Source organism: Podarcis liolepis (genome assembly GCF_965112155.1).
Source record: "Podarcis liolepis genome assembly, chromosome: 12".
Lineage (NCBI taxonomy): Eukaryota > Metazoa > Chordata > Lepidosauria > Squamata > Lacertidae > Podarcis > Podarcis liolepis.
Genome location: NC_139563.1, coordinates 26,738,614 through 26,757,407, shown reverse-complemented (window position 1 = coordinate 26,757,407; position 18,794 = coordinate 26,738,614). Strand labels below are relative to the sequence as shown.

Below are 18,794 nucleotides of genomic sequence, written 5' to 3'. Positions count from 1 at the left end.
TATTCAGAACCCAATATACTTGGTTAGACAACAGAAGTGTAGCCCTTCTACAAAGCACTGCATGTTGTTATGAAGAACCCAGAAGGAGACACAGGGAAGATTTAATCAACTCTCATTTTTTTAAAGGTGGCTGAAGAGGGTGCAAAAAAGATTATCTCCCCCCCCCCCCCAATATCTCAAGCCATGCTTGTAGGATATGCAAGGCTTCTGAATGAGTGGTTGTAATTTGAATTAAAGGATGAAAGAACAGCAGTTACTTCAAATGACCAGGAAAGGGCTGGGTCTTATTTATGTACTCTAGACTTACGCTGATTTCTTTACTGCATCCCTCAGGGGGTTCAGACACCTCGCTGAAAATGGCATCTGGTCCCTCTGCTACAGAACTCAAGATGGTGGATGATTCCCCTGCCCTTGAATCACATACCTCTTCTGAAACAGAAGGGCTGAGGGGGGGCTTCATGTCCTGAGAACTCATGAGCGGTGTTTCCCATTACAAAAGGAGACAACACTTGTGTGTAAACTCCCACACCTATGCACTTTACCTCAGAAACAGCCTCTGGGGTATTTTTAAGCTTTTCAAAGAACAGATTAGAACACCTTAAGAGGGTAAAATAACACCACCTCAAGAAGCCTTTTTAAATTGTAGTTTGTACGATACTACAAAAACAATGAATACCAACCCCCCCCAAAAAAACCCCACATGTGCCTTGTGTCAGCTTAAATGCACATTTAATTTTATTTACGTATCATTAAAAACATTTATAAATGTTTTTAAATGGCTTCCTTCACTGGGTAAAGTTCACGAAGGACAATTGTAAAGATCTGGGCCTCCGCTCCTATTTATTTTGTCAACAAAGGCAACATTTAAGTGCCTGTACATCTCTGCAACTAACACTATTATTTATTTTCTACTCTAAAATTAGAGTACATAATAAGTCTTTTAAAGAAGTGCCCAATCTCTTTACCTTTCACTTCAGAAAACAACGTAACAGCCAGGGAGATCATAAAATGAGTGAGTTGGAGGTAGGAAAAGCTTGTTTGTTTAGCAGTAACATATTTTAAAAACAGTTCCAAATTTGAAAGTGGGGGGAGCCATGCATGCAGAGACTGTTCTCTGTCACAGGCAAGAATCTGACTGAAAATATTGGAAAACTAATAAAAATTTATTTGACAAAAGAATCTGACTGAAAATAACGTTGAATCCCTCCGTCTTCTGACATGGATATCTTTCAGCAGCCTCCAAAGTTCAAGGGGAGGGCATTCCTGCTGAGATTCCAAAAATGGCACCATTAATTTCTCTTCAATTTCTCTTTTGTCTACATCTTAAGTATTTTCCATACAGCCTTATGAGACCACTTTCCCCAGTGGTCAAAGAAACCTAGTTTGCCTGCAAAATTCTCAGATAAATGTCAGTGTCCAAAGTTAGACACAACTGTTAAATACAAATACATAAAGTTTTCCAGCTAAGAAGGCTGTAACAAGTAATACAAAATAATTACAAACTACTATTTCTTTTAATTACAAATAAAAATATGAGCCTTGTTAATGGGTTTTCTGGTCCTGAACAGAGGCCCTTACAGCAAAGTCCCACCTTTAAAGCCTAAATATTTACTTTAGTCTGTCCAATCAGACACACACACACACACACACACACACACACACACACACACACACAATTAGATACGCTTAAAGTATTACAACTAGTAAAACCAACACAATAACCCCCCACATCTGAAAAATGTCAAAGACTCTTTGTGTGAATAACTGACATGTCCAGGAGTTGGGGAGTATCCGTTCTAGATGGGGTTGGATTCCCTGTGAAGAAACAGGTTTCCCTTAGGCCCAGTTAACTTCTGGATAATTTCGCTGAAGCTTTCTCTTCCCATTAATAATATTTTTTTTCTCATTAACTGATGGCAAATGGTCAAAAAAATGCAGGAGAATTTTTTGTCACAGCACTAAAAAAGAGCACTGGAACTTTGGTAGACTGGATTGGCATCTCTATAGCTAGTGCAACATACAGATCATTTCTTGGTTACATACAAGACTAGTGGGTGGGGAGCCTAGTGCTACAGAGACATTGCCAACTTCCCTTCCCACATATTAATTCAGAATACAATTTCCTGGTACTGTATTGTCAGTCAAACTAATTAAAATCCATCCTCAGTAATTCAACATGAATTTAAAAAATAAGACTATAACATCACTTTGGGTGTACAAAAAGTCAGTAGAATTCCATCAGTTTTACTTTGTGTAAATGCAGTTGCCACTTAAGGGTTTTACCCTCTCCTAGTTTGGAAAAACAATGCTTTGTTGTGAAAAAAAATGCTTCTACCGGTTATATTTGCACATGCTCTTAGATTCATATTCATTTTTCATAAAGTAACAGGATGCTAATGTTATGCTTAAAATATCTAGTTCTGAAATTGTGTCTAGGGATATGACATGTCCACAGGATATTAAATCTCAATATAAAATTATCCATGGAGCAATAAACACGCTCACAGTGCCTCTGTAGAAGAATTTCAGTATCAATACTGAAGATCTTGTGTCCTCAAGAGAACTAATTTCACAGCAATAAAAAGAAAATCTGAAAGTAAAGGACAAATTCAACCTTTTGTGTTCTATTCATGCAAGCCTTTTTTTACAGCTGGTCAACTGAAGAGTTAAGTACATGGGATCACCTGTTTGGCTTTGACTGTGTGCAAAATACAAGCTATCTTGCATATCACAGTAATACTGTGATGTCTGGAATAAACACTAAGGACATTTGTAAATTGATGTCTCTTCTAGACAGAAAGTCTATTTAGGCAAGAGAGTGAAGGCACCTTTATCCAACGTGGCTCAGAAACAATTCTCTGAAAAGTGTCTAGTGATACTAGTCAACCTTAAACACTTTTTTCTTTCACTGAGAAAATGAAAATATTCTATTATTAACTGACTAGTAACCTGTAAGTAAATAGATACCATTTTCATTTTTCTGGAATTTGTATTCTTTACCTCAAAGGTCACATTACTAGAGATTTATGCAATAGTGGGAAATAAAATGTCATTTTCATACACAATAATTTGGCAAGACACCTCAGGGACAACTGCTGGCACACCAGTCATAAGCAAGGATGACATTTCATTTATCACTACTTTAAAAAGATAATACACCACATGGGGAAAGCATAACATGTTCTGAGAGCTTTGTCTGCTTCATGATTTCACAAACTATTGTGATTTGAGAAATGTTTGCTTGGTCATAATGTACTGTTTGACAAAGGTTCAGCATTGCCAATCCAGTGTTCCGAAACAAAATTTCCAGCTTCTGATAAGAATAGTAAGTTTTTAATTTTATTTTGTTCTGAAATATTTCTGATGAAAAGGTAGCACACAGTTTTAAAATAAACTAGCCCGCCACACTCCAAAATTTGAACTGTGGTATATACAGTAATTAATAAAAAAACTCTATTAATCTTCTAAACTAACAAGAAACACCCCAAACTAGATGTTTCCTAGTATTAACAAACAATCTACTTTTTATGTTAGACGGATAGAATTCATAACCGTTTCAGAGGATGGTAAAACAAGGATAACAACCTTCTGAGAACACAGCTCATTCAATGGAAGACAATATAATGATACTGAACCAATTTGGATCATGTTTATCTAAGACTAAAATTGCACATAATGAAAGCAGAGCGATATGGTTCTTTTAAAAATACACACAATCTCAGCATACCGCTTTAAGTGACATTGCTATTAAAAGCACCAAAACATTTGGAACTTGGATGGAGAATTTACTTGAGATAAATATGGCATGTCTGGACTTACAGAGCTAGGACTGGAATGTCGTCTGATTTTAGGAGATTCTTTCCCAGTGGATGAAGTCTTGAAGTTAATGCAGGCATTGTTCTCTGAATGGACCCTCTTCACTTGATTATTTGGCTTTTCAAATGGATCAAAAGTGCTCTGTGTCCTTTGAACTCTGACTTTTTTGTCTTCTGGAATTGTGTCCAAGGGCTTGATCACAGAATCCATTCCTTGGCAATTCCGTGTAGACATCTTTGTGACACATATCTAAGGAAGGAAAGGAAAAATACGTATTAAATAACTTGATAAGATACCATTGCTCAGGACCAAACAAAGCATTACCAGAGGGTGGGGGTAGACTGTGTTTCCAGCTCCAGTTGTACCACTAACATAGGACATGAGATGCATATGTTACAAAAAAAGCAGCAGGCAAGTGGGTCAGGGTTAACCATCTCCAACCCTCCAATTCTCCCATATACAGTGGTGCCCCGCAAGACGAATGCCTCGCAAGACGAAAAACTCGCTAGACAAAACGGTTTTTCGGTTTTGCGTTGCTTCGCTAGACGAATTTCCCTATGGGCTTGCTTCGCAAGATGAAAACCTCTTGCGCTTTTTTCTTAAAGCCGCTTGAAGAGGCGCAGTTGCGACGGACCGTGCTTCGCAAGACGAAAAGACTCGCGGAACGAATTATTTTCGTCTTGTGAGGCACCACTGTAAATTATTAAAAGGTTTCCAGCTACGCTCTAATAATAGAAGAGAACCCAGTTAAGGTACAAACTGAAGAAGTATGCTGGCAAGAATGCGTGGGCATAGGAGAAATTAAGCATCCTCCCTCTTACCTGCAAATCCTTCCTGAACACTCTTTCCCACCTTTAATCATGTTTCACCATGTAACATTTACCGTACTTTGACTCCTTAGTGTTTTATAATTAAATAATAATAAGTATTCAAGTGCCATTTATTCTGATACATTGAATATACTTATTAATTCTGAAAAGTCACAAATTACACTGTTGTATTTAAATAAAAATAAACCGGAGAATAATATAAATAAATTAATAATACTAATTAAAGGGGAAAGTACAGATTTGGAAGTCTTGATAAAAGCCTTATGTAAACTTTATCAGCATAAATGCCAGATCACTAAGTCTTACTGTCCAGTCACTGATATCTGCTGCAAAGTATTGATTTCCATTTCTTTAAAATTAGATGAGGCCAAATTAAATAAATTGACTTATGTCAATTTAAGTCATCTTACTGTAGCATGCCTTATATAATTGTTTCATAGAGCAATGTGTATATAGCTGAATTAGTATAAGACTTGGAAAATCCAATTGGTAAAACCATACCCTATCCCTGAACCAGTGGAGGCAACATTCAGTAGTTCAATAACGCACAACATTTCTCAGGTCTTTACTTTTCCAGCAATCAGCATGAATTTTGCTACCTCCTTAAGTCTTATGATCCAATCCCAAGGCCATGAGCTATGTAGTTTATTCACAAAATTATTATTTTCATTGGGAAGTGAGTATCGACAAAATGGTGGGCCAACACCATTTTTTGTGGTTGAAGCACAAAAGAATCTCTATCTAGCCTTGGGATAATTCACTTCAAAGTGTTGCCTTCATGTTTAAGTCTAGTGGTATAAACACTTTCTAAAAGCACATTATTCCTCAAAGTGCATATCCTGATTTTATTACTTCAAATCCAATTTATTTCAATTGTTCTCAGACAGCAGACTTTATTCAAATGTAATATGCTAGGCACAGAGTGGTTGTTCTAAACCTCTCAAGTTTCCAAAAAGTACTCCACAGAAGTAGAGGAGACTCTTAGATTTGCAATTATCAGAAAGGAGAACTGATGTAATCTCCTTGTATATCTGGGTAGGAGCTCCTAAAAGGAAGATGAGAAGCCAGTTCCAAAGCACACAAGTATGCATTTTTATTTGTGCATTAAATGCAATACTTTAAAAATGGAATTGCAAAAATAATCTCCAGGTTGTTCTTCACATTTGTGAGATGATCTCCAAAGCCAATACATTCCAAGGAACGACCAAGTCAACAGCTATTACTTTTCAGTTGTTTGTGAATTAAGTATTTTATTAACTTATGGATTCAGAGCAATTAGCTGCCTTCTAAAGCCTAAGCGTGTTCAGCAAGTCCTTGAAAATGGTATTGCCATCACCTGTGGTGCTCATCGCTGGAGGAAGCCTAGAAGTGCAGACTATTATAGATCCATAATACAAGCATAAAATGCTTCCCCGAAATAGTAAGACTATATCTCACCAAAAAGGCTTCCTTTGCAGTGTAACAAGAAACCAATGGATCTGTATACCTATAAACATTTCAAATTCAAAATAGTTTAAACAATAAGACTAGCTTACTTTGAAATACAATTCTGCAAAAAAGCAAGAGATATAGAAAGTAGCACTAAAAGGACCTCTTTCCAGACAATGCCTCTAGTATAAAAACTGAATTCAAAGACACAATTAAATAATATGTATGGTCCAATGAACTCCAAGATGCATGTGGTAGGCCCTTACACAATTCTACAACCAGAATGGCTAGAAGATCTAATCATTAAATCTGAATGCTACAACTTCGTGGCGCATATCACTCTGCATCAGTTATAATAGTTGATGCAAGAGCAGAGTCAAAAATTACTTGCCCTGGCTACCTAAATCAATTATTATATTGCACAGGTAAGGTTTTTGCTGTCACTATAACCTGCCACTATGACCCAAATATCAAATATTGATATTTGATAACAAAGACAAGATTATATATACACATTATGTGCATAATATCCTCCAGCTTCACAGATGCTGTTAGTCCTTTTGCATATATGCAAAATGAGATGGAGAGCTATAATGTTTATGTTGCAAATGTAACTTAATTGTTAGCTACTTTAAAACAGATAAAGGCAGTACACAGAAGGTTGCCATGATTAGCCGTGCACTGAATCCTGATTGTAATTTACTCTAGAGAATTCATCTTCCCTCACATTGAAAATAACTTTGTAAAATACCTGCTGCCATCGATTTTATCTGGCTCAGCAAAAGCAATAGTTTAAGATGAGATATGCTAGGCAAGAGGTTATCTCCTTGCATGCAAAATGCAGCAATGATCCAATATTGATTGCAACTATTATTTTATTTTTAAAAAACACATTTTGTACTAAGACAAAGTCTAAACCAAGTCTCACCACTACTCCAAGGGTTTCCTCTACAGAAACAACTGAAGGAAGTTATTCAATAATTTAAGAATATCCACTGAAATAAATAAATAAATACCTAACTGTATAAATGGCAAACCATAGCCAACAACCCTTGGGCAAGAGAGCGCTGACCTCAGTACAGGAAAGCAAACACAAAAATCTGCTGTAGGTGTACAAAATTCATTGCCGTCAAGATGCGTACAAAGAGAGTCTCAATACAGAGATCTCCACTTCACAATGGCAGGCTGCTTGTCTTGATGCTGCATTCATGGAAATCACATATGATACCCTATCAGGAAGAGTGAAAGAGTACAGTGGTGCCTCGCAAGACGAAATTAATCCATTCCGCGAGTCTCTTCGTCTTGCGGTTTTTTCGTCTTGCGAAGCACGGCTATTAGCGGCTTAGCGGCTATTAGCGGCTATTAACGGCTTAGCAGCTTTAAGAAAAAGGAAACAAACTTGCAAGAACTCGCAAGACATTTCGTCTTGCGAAGCAAGCCCATAGGGAAATTAGTCTTGCGGAACGACTCAAAAAACGGAAAACTCTTTCCTCTTGCGTGTTTTTCATCTTTCGAGGCATTCGTCTTGCGAGGTACCACTGTATAAGAATTCATTTAACAGAGGCAGAGAGAAGAAACACCATGGTGTATCTTTAATAGTGAAATCTGGACACCCTTCATCTGCCCCAGCTGCAATAAAACATGTCTCTCTCGTACTGGTCTCTACAGCTACAGCAGGTGCTGCAACTCTCTGATGGTTTGGCTTTACCCAAGGATGGCACATTCTTCCGTTCTCTCTCAAGACAGATGTATGGCAACAACCATTTATACAGCTCTGCAAACACTACTGTGTTTGCATGCAGAACTATGGATTGGGCAACTAGCCCAATACTGTATTTTATAACTGAACTGGAAAAACAAATCAATTAAATGGTCACAAGACTAGCATGTATAAAAAGATGGTTCTTTTTCTGATGTCTGGAACAAACAAAATATTTGAGGAATGACACGTTCTATTTTTGAACTTTTCACATGACATTATCTTGCCTACTTTCAAAGGGCAAAGTGTAATCTTTTGCAAAACCTTTGAGTGAGTTGTTCAGAAGTAGAGCTAATAAAGTGCATATGACATCTTATTCAGCTTCTAGGACGAAGCAATTCAGGGCTAAATTCTATGCTCTAAAGATTAAAGATGGGTGAGTGATATGTCCACATTATCATTCCTTAAATGCATTACAAAACCTCAAAATCTGTAATATAATTTTGGGAAATTTTTTGCTGTACTAGAAAAAATCTTTCATTAATTAGCCTTAGCTAATTAAACCAATTTATAACCTCTTGAACAGTGGGGGGGGGGTAATTGATTTTACTTTGTTATGCATTTTTGTGTATAAATTCTATAAATTCATAGCATGCTATAGTATATATAACAGAACAATCTTGCTTTGAAATAAATATTATATTTTCCTTAGAAAGCACATTTAAAAAATTTAAGAATGCAGTTGCTGGCTTTTAGGGCTAGAATATTTTACGAGGTATTTTACACCTGAAAAAAATAAATTCCACTCTTCTGGGTTCCTAACTAGGATTCTGGGTTAGCATGTTGAACAACAATGGACAGGGAGGGCTAAAGATAATGACTGATGAGTCAGAAAGGCAGACTCAGAATTTCATGAGAAGTGAAAGCCATATGAGGTATATCTATCTCTTAGTCTATGAATTTGGTTCAACCCTTTGTCCTTTAGAAGAACAGAGACATATTATGATAGAAAAAAGATTTCACTTATGTGGGCGTTTCCCTTCACACACACACACACACACACACACACACACACACACACACACGTTAATACTGTCAGATATTTTCGACAAAAATCAAGAGTGATTGACTATACATACCTTTTCACCACTTGAAGATTGCAACATCATGGATGACTAAGTCATTCCATATTTATCTCTAAGGTTACCTCATGTGCAATACTGTAAATTCAGACATTCAACTGCCAGCTGTCTATGCAGCACAGCAAGATGGTATGTAAAGCTACAGCCAGACAGCCATGAAACTTGGGAACCATGAGCATCACAAAACAAGGGACCTCTACCTGGAAGCAATATTATTTGCTTAAGAATTTTATCCCACCATTCAACAGGTCCCCAGGGCAGATTATAATATGCCTCTGTATATAAACTGGTGGGTAACAACAATGAGAGATCTTCCCGAAGTAAACATGCATTTTGTTTGATCCCGTAGGGCTTTTATTTTATTTTTATTTTCTATTTTTAATGAATATAGAAGCCTCTTCAAGGAAAAGAAATACCAGAGCAAGTTTTTTATCACAGACCATTTCCTAGTTGTGCCAGTTTTCTAATTACAGGGAAATTTTGCTTGGGAAAGGAACAATTAAACATGTGATTCCCCACTACAGTCTAAAATAGCCATCCTATTAATAATCATAAACATAAACTAAATAAATAAATAAATATTCTACCACCCCATCCTATATAGACCAGACTTCAGTATTCCCTGATCAGTTGTTATGCCTGCAGATATGAACCAGGTCTCAAGAGCGGCATGCCCAGCGCCTCCCAGGTAATATCTTGTATAAGTTTGGCAATGCTTCAACCCAAATGGAACTACAGTAGATGCTTTCAAACCTCTAATAAATAGTGGGTGATTCACTGTAATCCTGGTATTTGAAGCATGTCTCTGCATTCCCAGCAAATGTATTGATAGACCATTACATTTTAAGGAGAGACAATTATCTCCATAGAAACCAAACAATTCTCTGCAGCATTCACACATTGCATTAAGGTTGCCTTTAGTTCAAATTCCATGCAGAGCAACGGCTGTAACAACCACCAAAGAAATTAAATGTCAAAAAGTTAAAACTCTGAAAGGAATATGCTGATATCTGAAGTAGAGATGAAGCACATGAACGAACCCTTTTCCAGAAAGTGTAGTGTCATTAAATACAGTGGTACCGTGGGTTAAGAACTTAATTCGTTCCGGAGGTCCATTCTTAACCTGAAACTGTTCTTAACCTGAAGTACCACTTTAGCTAATGGGGCCTCCTGCTGCTTCCGCGCCACCGCACAATTTCTGTTCTCATCCTGAAGCAAAGTTCTTAACCCGAGGTACTATTTCTGGGTTAACGGAGTCTGTAACCTGACGTACCACTGTACCATGGTAGGAACACTGATAGTGAATGTATTCCTTAGCATCCTATGCTTGTACACAAGATAAGAGGCACAAGCTACCTAGACGCTTCTTTACTTTCTGAACTATAAACTGCAGATCTCTTATAAGCAAACACTCCTCTGGTTTTCCATTATCTTCTGCAGGCACTGCCTGTAAATTACCTTGTGCAGAAGCTCAAGCACAATCAGCTGAAAGAACATAAGAAGCTGCCTTATACTCTGTCAGATCATTGGTCTATGTAGCTCAGTATCATCTACCCGGACTAGCTTTCACACCTAGCCATACCTGGAGATGCCAGGGATTGAACCTATGGCCTTTCACATGCAGAGCAGATGCTCTACCAGTGGGTAACAACCCTTCCCCATCAGACACTGCGACAAAATAAAAAAGTTCCTTCCAGTAGCACCTTAAAGACCAACTAAGTTAGTTCTTGGTATGAGCTTTCGTGTGCATGCACACTTCTTCAGATGAAGAACACACGAAAGCTCATACCAAGAACTAACTTAGTTGGTCTTTAAGGTGCTACTGGAAGGAACTTTTTTATTTTGACTATGGCAGACCAACACGGCTACCTATCTGTAAACAGACACTGCGACAGTTTCCTTATCTCTAGAGCCTGGGCAGATTTCTATAACAGACGTTTCGACACTACATCAATACTGAATGTAGCACGGGAAGCCAATGCACAGCCACATTCACAGATAGACTAAAATGGGAAATGCCTGTGATGCAATGGATGGTTTGATTATATGCATTATTTTACAAGATTAATGAATTAAGAGCATGGCCATTTCCTCCCACCCATCTTTCTCAAAACCATCAATTTCAAGTAACATATCAGACCCTCTTTTGGCAGGGCAGCGTTTCAAAACTCAGACTTTATCCGAACATATTTTCAGGCAGGAAGGTGTAATACTATTGATTCATTTAAGCAAGTATTGAGCCATTAAAAGAAAACTAACCAAACTTGGTTAGATATTTCTAATAGAGAAGAATCCAAGATCTAAATCTTGCAATGGAGGAATTATTGAATTATCATAAGAGGCTCCCTAAATCAAGAAGAAAAAAAGTTTTAAGTTCCTGTGGGTAATGATGACACAACACACAATATAGTGTTACTGTTTTGTCCTCGTATTTGGGGAGCAGGCCTTCTGGCTACAAATTAAATGGAGCAGACAGAAAAGCAGAGGTATCAATGTCATGACAGACAGGAATCCTGATTATCATTGGTCTTTAAAGGTAGACTGTTGTTGTTTAAAAAGATCCTAGTGTTCTCGGGCTTTTTTTTACAGTTTATACCCAAGCCTTTACTCTTGTTAATGCTTTCATCCAACTTCCATTAATAATATGTAGTTTAGTGTAGCTGCCAGCAGTAGGAAGATTTATAGTATTTGCAGGATTGTGACCTACTTTCAAGACAACAACCCCAGTGTCTAATTTTTTCTTTGGGTCCTAGACAGGTTCAAAGCCGGCCATCCTTCTCCTACTTTACGTACTCAAGAATTGGCCTGCTGCCTTGGGACAATGGAGACAGCAATATGATTGCTTAAACACACTGGCTTTTAACTCATCTTTATGCAATCTTCCTGCTTTCAAATGTCTGCTGGAAGTAGCACAAAAGGAAGATGAAAAAGCTGCTGCCTAAAGGCTGTTGCGAAGAAAGCATAATTTCATTTCAAGAAAGGGTATCAGCAAACATATTTTTTTTCCAGGGGAGGGAGAGAAAGAAGAGCAAAATGAATGGCTGGGTAGTGAACCAAAACTGATCCTAATAATAAATTTAGCTGTTTCACAGTCCATAGACAAGGCAAGACCATAAGAAATATCATACTCCTGACACACTTCATAATTAGCACTAGAGATTTGATGTTTTCTTGTAAAATTATATCCTATAATACATTGGGAGTCAGAAAGCTCCAACTGTGAAATAAAGAGTTGATGTGCTGTATCCAATGTTAGTCATATTCTGAGTACACAAACTGAAATTAATGGACATGAGTAACTTAGGTTCATTAATTTCAATGGGTCTACTCCAAGTATAACTTGGTTGGATACAACCTTCTAATGGTAAGCCACCAATGCTAGCACTCAGCTGCCACTCCAACCAAAAACATCATCTTTGGAAACAGTGTTAATATGATATCCAAAGTTACCTTAAAACCAGACTGATTCTTTGCAACTTTTTAAAAACTTTAGAATTTCTACTCCAGTATTTATCATCATCACCTGTCATGCCTAGCCCTGACCTAGCAACAGAGGTGGAGTCCTCAGAGGATGAACCAAACACTCCACAGGTTGAGGACCTGTAGCAGCAGGCAGGATCCCCTGAACCAGTGCTCTATATAACCTTGGCTTCTGGTGGGAAGGAGCTGCTGCATAATAGAGTGGGACTATTGCTTCCCTTAAACTGGACACTATACTTCTATTGATGCAGCCTAGAATAGCTAGTATTTTAAATTTGTGTAATTCAATTCCTTGCATGCCTTTGCAGTAGATGCTGTATTTAACCAAATATAATGTTCAGAAAATATACCATATTTTTTGCTCTATAAGACTCACTTTTTCCCTCCTAAAAAGTAAGGGGAAATGTTGTGTGTGTCTTATGGAGCGAATGCAGGCTGCGCAGCTACCGCAGAAGCCAGAACAGCAAGAGGGATTGCTGCTTTCGCTGCACAGCGATCCCTCTTGCTGTTCTGGCTCCTGAGATTCAGAATATTTTTTTTTCTTGTTTTCCTCCTCCAAAAACTAGGTGCGTCTTATGGTCTGGTGCATCTTATAGAGCGAAAAATACGGTAATTCACAGTAGTTCAATTCCTTGTATAAGGCCAAGGGAAATGATTTTTTTACTTTGACTTGTATGCTCTTCACTCTTTAGTTTCCTGTTCTTTACTGTCATCATCAAAACTTAAAAGAACCAAAGCCAAATTAAATGCATACCTTCCACTAACATGTACCAAAAAGCAGACTTCCTCATCTCCAATATCCTTTATTACAATATGCCACTCACAGGCCAGTTGTTATACATGACTTTATTTTTGCTAGCTTCCAACCACTTTTTAGTAATAGATATGCTGCAATGATGAATACAGGAAAATATTTTAAGCTTGGCGAGGCATTGGTCTATCCAGCCTATTTTAGTTGTTGGAATTAATGCTATTCACAGTGATGAATTCATGTAAATAGGAAATTATTGCATTGTGCTGAATTTTGAGGTCATGGAGAAAGTCATGACCTCTCAGACAAAGCATATTTTTATTCCGGGGTACTCTTGTAAAACAGCTAATTAATGAAGGAAGAACATTAGCTGCCTAATGAGCGGCTTTTACACACACACAAAAATATGAGTGAGGAAATGTGCAGGGAGCAAAGTACACAAATTCAGTTATCACCATTCCAAAGTTCTCTTCTCTTGCCCAAAGACAAATAGAACAGAACTGCAGAATACAGTAGAACTGAAGGAAATCTAACTCACCCCCTGTTCACATGCACTTAACAAGTGGCCGGGATTTGAAAGGGAGATTATCCAGTAAGGTAAGATAGATGGCAGTTGAGATGGCTGTTGTGTTTGCTGGACAACCCAGGATGTTGGTATTGGGGGCTTCAATATTCACTTCAGGTGCATCTTGGAAAGAGGCAACTCAGGACTTCCTTACCACATGACCACTATGAGGCCAGTAAAATACCATTTGCTAATACCTGGTATTTCTGACCACTCGAGAAATTGGTGGTCTGAAAATGGGAATCTCATCAGTAACCCTGTTCTTGTGGTCAGATCTCCTCTTGGTGAGGTTTGGACTAGAAGTAGATCTCTCTCTCTCTCTACAGGGATGGTAGGCCCATTAACTGTGCCTGCTCCATAAGGCTTAAAGAAACCAATGGATTCCTGAATGCTCTTGAGGATTTCCCTGCTGACATGGCTGATGGTCCTGGCTTCTGGTTTCACTTTGTAACGGCGAGATAGAAAAAGCTTTAGACACCCAAGCATCCTCTCCTGCATTTCAAGAGCTTGGCTGGCTTATTGGTATACTAGGGCTATAAAATAAGCACAGAAATGAACAAAATGCAGGCAGTATGTCTCATAATTAATACGCCCTGGAAACTTTTGATGAAGAACTGTTAAGAAATTATTTTAAATAAAATAAAGCGAGGAACTTGTGCCTTTTATCCTGCTCAGAACCGAGACCACACCTAGAGCTCACAGGGCACAGCAGCAACAACAGCAGTTTCAATGTCACACTGAACAGGCTTTCAAAGCCAGCTGTTATAGACAGGCACCATCATACAAAGCACTGATGAGAGAAAGACTGATAACTGTAAGGGAGAACTAAGCAGAAGAAGTGCACTTTCTGTCTCCATCTGGAGCAGTTCTGCTGTGTCTGCAATCCAGCGAAGCCTTTTTCTCACTTGTTGTTTAGGACAAGTTTCCTACAAGGCACACTTGACTGATTTACTGAGACAATAATCCCTTTCACAGGAAACATCTATCGAGTAGCAAAACAACATGAAGCAGTTCGCCGTGTCAACACGTGGAGATGCTGAGGCTCGAGGCAGAGCAAATACTTTACATGTAGAAGGTCCCAAATTCCTCCCTGCCATTTTCATTATAACAATTAAGGTAGCCATATTGGAAAAGACCACTGCCAGAGAGCTTAGGGAGTCACTGCCAGCCAGGGTAAGTAGTTTATATGCAGGCAGCAACCATTTCAGGCACGTCCAAATCACCAATGCACAAGTCCTTTTGGACCCAGAAGAGGAAAGAACAGGGGCAGAATGGGAGGCAAAATGGGGGCGGGGTAGAATGGGGGTGGAATAGGGCGGAACAGGGTGAGGAATGTTTATGCACACTCCACTGGCACATTCGGGGGCTAGGAATGGAAACCCTGTGGAAAATGGTTGGTGCTGATATCTAAAAAGAGAGGAAGTGCTTGGAATGGGGCTTCGTGGCAGTGTTACCTCACACTTCATGATGACACATCAGTATTATGAGCAGAAATTTAGCAGGATGACAGCAGCAGCACCTAAATTTGCTTCAGAGGTCGAGTATCTTGAGTTGCAGCCAGCACAAGTTCACAGCTCAACTCATACATCATCTTGCAAGATATCACGCTCATTCATTTGTTAAACAGTGTGTGTGTGTGTGTGTCTGTGTCTGTGTGTGTTCCCCACAGGAAGAATCTGGGTTTTGCATCAACTGGGTACTGCATCTGCTGTAAGAAAGGCAGCTGTCTGCCCAGCTGCTCAAAAACTATTGGGGTTTTATATTGTTGGGTAGAACTGCATCCTATCTAGGAGTTGTAATATTCTACCATGGTAGCAGATGAATGACCACAACTAGTCAGAACAGCTGTGCTGAAAACCTAATGTGCAAAGTTATGAATTCTTTCACCTAAATATGAGTTGCCAAGTAGCTAGAAACTCCCAGGTACAACATGTTGGCACAACACACTTTAAAGAATTGATCATTTACACAGTACTTTCAATATAAGGGTGTCATTTGAAGTACTATTGGCAATCCTCATTCTTCTTTAAACAGGTCAGCATTATGTTTATATTTTGTAGGCATGATCAATGCCAGAGGAGTATAAATGCTTAGACATTCCTGAGAGAAGCATATTGCAAAAAGCAACTATGAAGAGAGCTTCCTAATGGGAAATGGGTGGGGAGAGAATGACAGAGGAGATCCATCTAAATACTTGGAGAATCATAGTTTGTGAATTTTTGGAATTGGAAGCAAGCAGCTGGAAAACTACTTCATATTCCTAGGAAAGAGCCCAACACTTGGATCATCCATATGTTTAAATATTTGAGCAAAAGCATCTAAGTTTTAAGAGACTGTTATTTTTCTTAACTCTTGCACAATCATAGAACATAGAACGATGTCAACTAATTCTGGCTATGTTTTCTCAAAGGAACTGCAGTAGCTCAGGTTTCTGTCATGTAGCACATCACAATAGGGTACATTTCTAATATGAAGTCCACAGGCAAATCTTCATTCTGATTTTAATGCAATGAATGTTTGGAACCAGTGGCGTAGCGTGGGGGGTGCAGGGGGGGCCGGCCACACCGGGCGCAACATCTGGGGTGTGTGTGGAAGAGACTCGAGTGCTAAAATCCACGGGTTAGGGGGCGCAAATTACTTGCCTTGCCCCGGGTGCTGACAACCCACGCTACGCCACTGTTTGGAACAGCTGGTTCCGAGGGTATATTGCAATTAAAAAGCAACAGAAATACTATTGTTTAGAAGGAACTTTGGTATGTTAAATGAGAACCAGATAATTAGTTTCATTTCTTTGTAATGTAGGTTAAGAAAAACAATCCAAGAATTAGTCAACAAGACTAATATTTAATTTTGAACAGTATGATAGAATATGCACTTTAAAAGTGTGACCTGAAAATGAATATATGCTCACCATGTTCAGTAAGAGCCTCCCCCCCCTTTAATTGCAGGAGTTACATATATATGTAACAGCAGGAGAGTGTGTGTGTGTGTGTGTGTGTGTGTGTGTTGTGTATGTGCGCGCGCATGTGCATGCTCTGTTGACCTAGAACCAGGATGCCGAAACTACTCACACATCGCAATTGGTTAACAAAGGGCAAAGTGTGTTGAGAGCTACACACCATGCAGAAACTGCAGTGCCAGCTGGCACTAAGCAAAAAGGTTCTTTTTGAAAGCGGTAATCTGCTACCTGTGAGAGTTGGAATCCACTGACATGCCATGAATCACTGTTGCTATACTTCAGTCAAACACAAGTTGAGTAGCATGAGTATTTGTACTGCAGAACAATAAAAAAAATCTTTTCAATGCACTATCAATTTTCTGGACTACAGGAGGTCTAAGAAAAGCATTACTTTCTCATGGAATGGAAGGAACTACTGAACCTGCTTTCAAGCACAATTCTATGCACTTCATTTTTTTTAAAAAAACACCATTAAATTACTGGTTATTCCTGCTTGAAAACATTGGTGGAAACCAATGCTTGGAAATCTACACAATAAATATACAAACACCCTTTGTTGATAGGTCTCATTTCCAAATGTCAAGGAAGGTGAAAATAAATACTGCTTTTCAAGTAAAAAGAACTTGTATTGCATAGGTTACAAATTTATCCAATATACACAGCCTCCAGGAAGTTGTAAGAAATCCAGTTCTCATTAACAAACTGAATACTTCCAGCCTTTATGGAATCTGCAATGGTGCACATTCCCCATGTTGTCTTCAGTGCAATTGAAACAGGTCAACCATCTCTTTTCTAAAAGAATTAATAATGCCATTCACTTCCTTTAACCATCTCCTCCTAGCTGGATAAGAGAGTTTTCTTGAGGGTCTTGATTTCAACAGAATAAAGATTGGAGGGACCTGAAGAACTGCAGCTTGACCGAGAGCCAGATAGTAGTTGTTTTGTTTTTTTAATGTTGCTATGGCCCAGATGAGATACACCAAATTTATGTTCAGTGTTTCCTTTTGACAACATGGAAGAATTTAAATTTCCATTTGTATCCTATTCTGCCTTCAGGAGCTCAAATTGACATCTTAGTCTTACCAGGTAGGTTAGGCTGCTGGCGAGGGACCCCACGCTGGTGCATACCTATGATAAAACTGCAGTTTGGAGACAGGGATGAGGTCTTGAGGTTGCACGCACTGTTTCCCATTGCGCATGACTTCCTCCTGACTCTCCTGGGCAAAACTAAACACAGATGCTTCTAAATCTCCTTTGAGTACTTAGACTCTGAAATCACAGCATGCATGATCACACAGCACATGCCCTATTACCTAAATCTCAACATGTGTATTTCTGCAACATTCCACTGATTTGCCTATGACCAACCCATGGGTTTTGTGGCTGATCTGAACCTGGTTTTACAAGCCAAAGCCCATCACCCTAGCAGCAATCAGAGCCCACTAGGTCTTTTATAGCTGCATAAGAGAACACATCTAGACAGCCTATAGAAAACTTGTGATGAGCATTCAGGACTGCCCCTCCAATAGAATATTTCCGTTAAATAAGTGTGGGAACTTTTGGTGGGGATAGCAATATCAAGTTTCACCTTTTCTTTGTGCATGATCAGTATTCACAGGACTGTCCATTTATCACTAATGTTTCAGGCAAATGAAATTCTGTTTTTATTCCCTGCAAGTGCGTATTAAGATCGGCCATGATAATTCAGGAAACCAAGAAAACCTTGAAGATTCATCTATCTATAGCCAAGATGCAATATCCACCATTCTACAAGTACTTTCAGATTTTAAAATACTGATTACAAAAAGGCAGGTGTTAAAACATCCAAAAGCCACATTTAAATGAATGAAAGTAAATGCAAATAGATAGTGTCGGCTGAAATCTTAAGGAAACTTGAAGTAGATGTTATGAATGCACAGACATCTTGTACCATAAGCAAATAAAATTATCACTCAGAACCCAGATTTAGCAGAAGTAATTACTCTGCCACAAATTCATGAGATTAGCCTTCCTGTCCAAAGTGAAAACAGAGGTTCCATTCCTATCAAAATGTAAATTTGTGGCTTAAGTATGTTGAAATAAGGCAGCTCCCTGTCACTCACATTTAAGGAAAAAACACATTTG

At 38.6% G+C, this 18,794-nt stretch overlaps 1 protein-coding gene across 6 annotated transcripts in view; it reads right to left on the bottom strand.

The window, feature by feature from the left end:
- Nucleotides 1-18,794, bottom strand: part of CDK14 (cyclin dependent kinase 14) — a 225,947-nt gene that overhangs the window by 149,530 nt on the left and 57,623 nt on the right. For 4 of the 6 annotated variants that reach the window (XM_083467689.1, XM_083467690.1, XM_083467692.1 and 1 more), the window contains one exon: nt 3,820-4,065. In XM_083467689.1, coding sequence (XP_083323815.1) covers nt 3,820-4,065 — 246 coding nt within the window. Of the gene's footprint in view, nt 1-307; nt 942-965; nt 1,641-3,819; nt 4,066-18,794 lie in introns of those variants that run through there. The other 2 variants (XM_083467694.1, XM_083467693.1) reach the window with 2 other exon arrangements.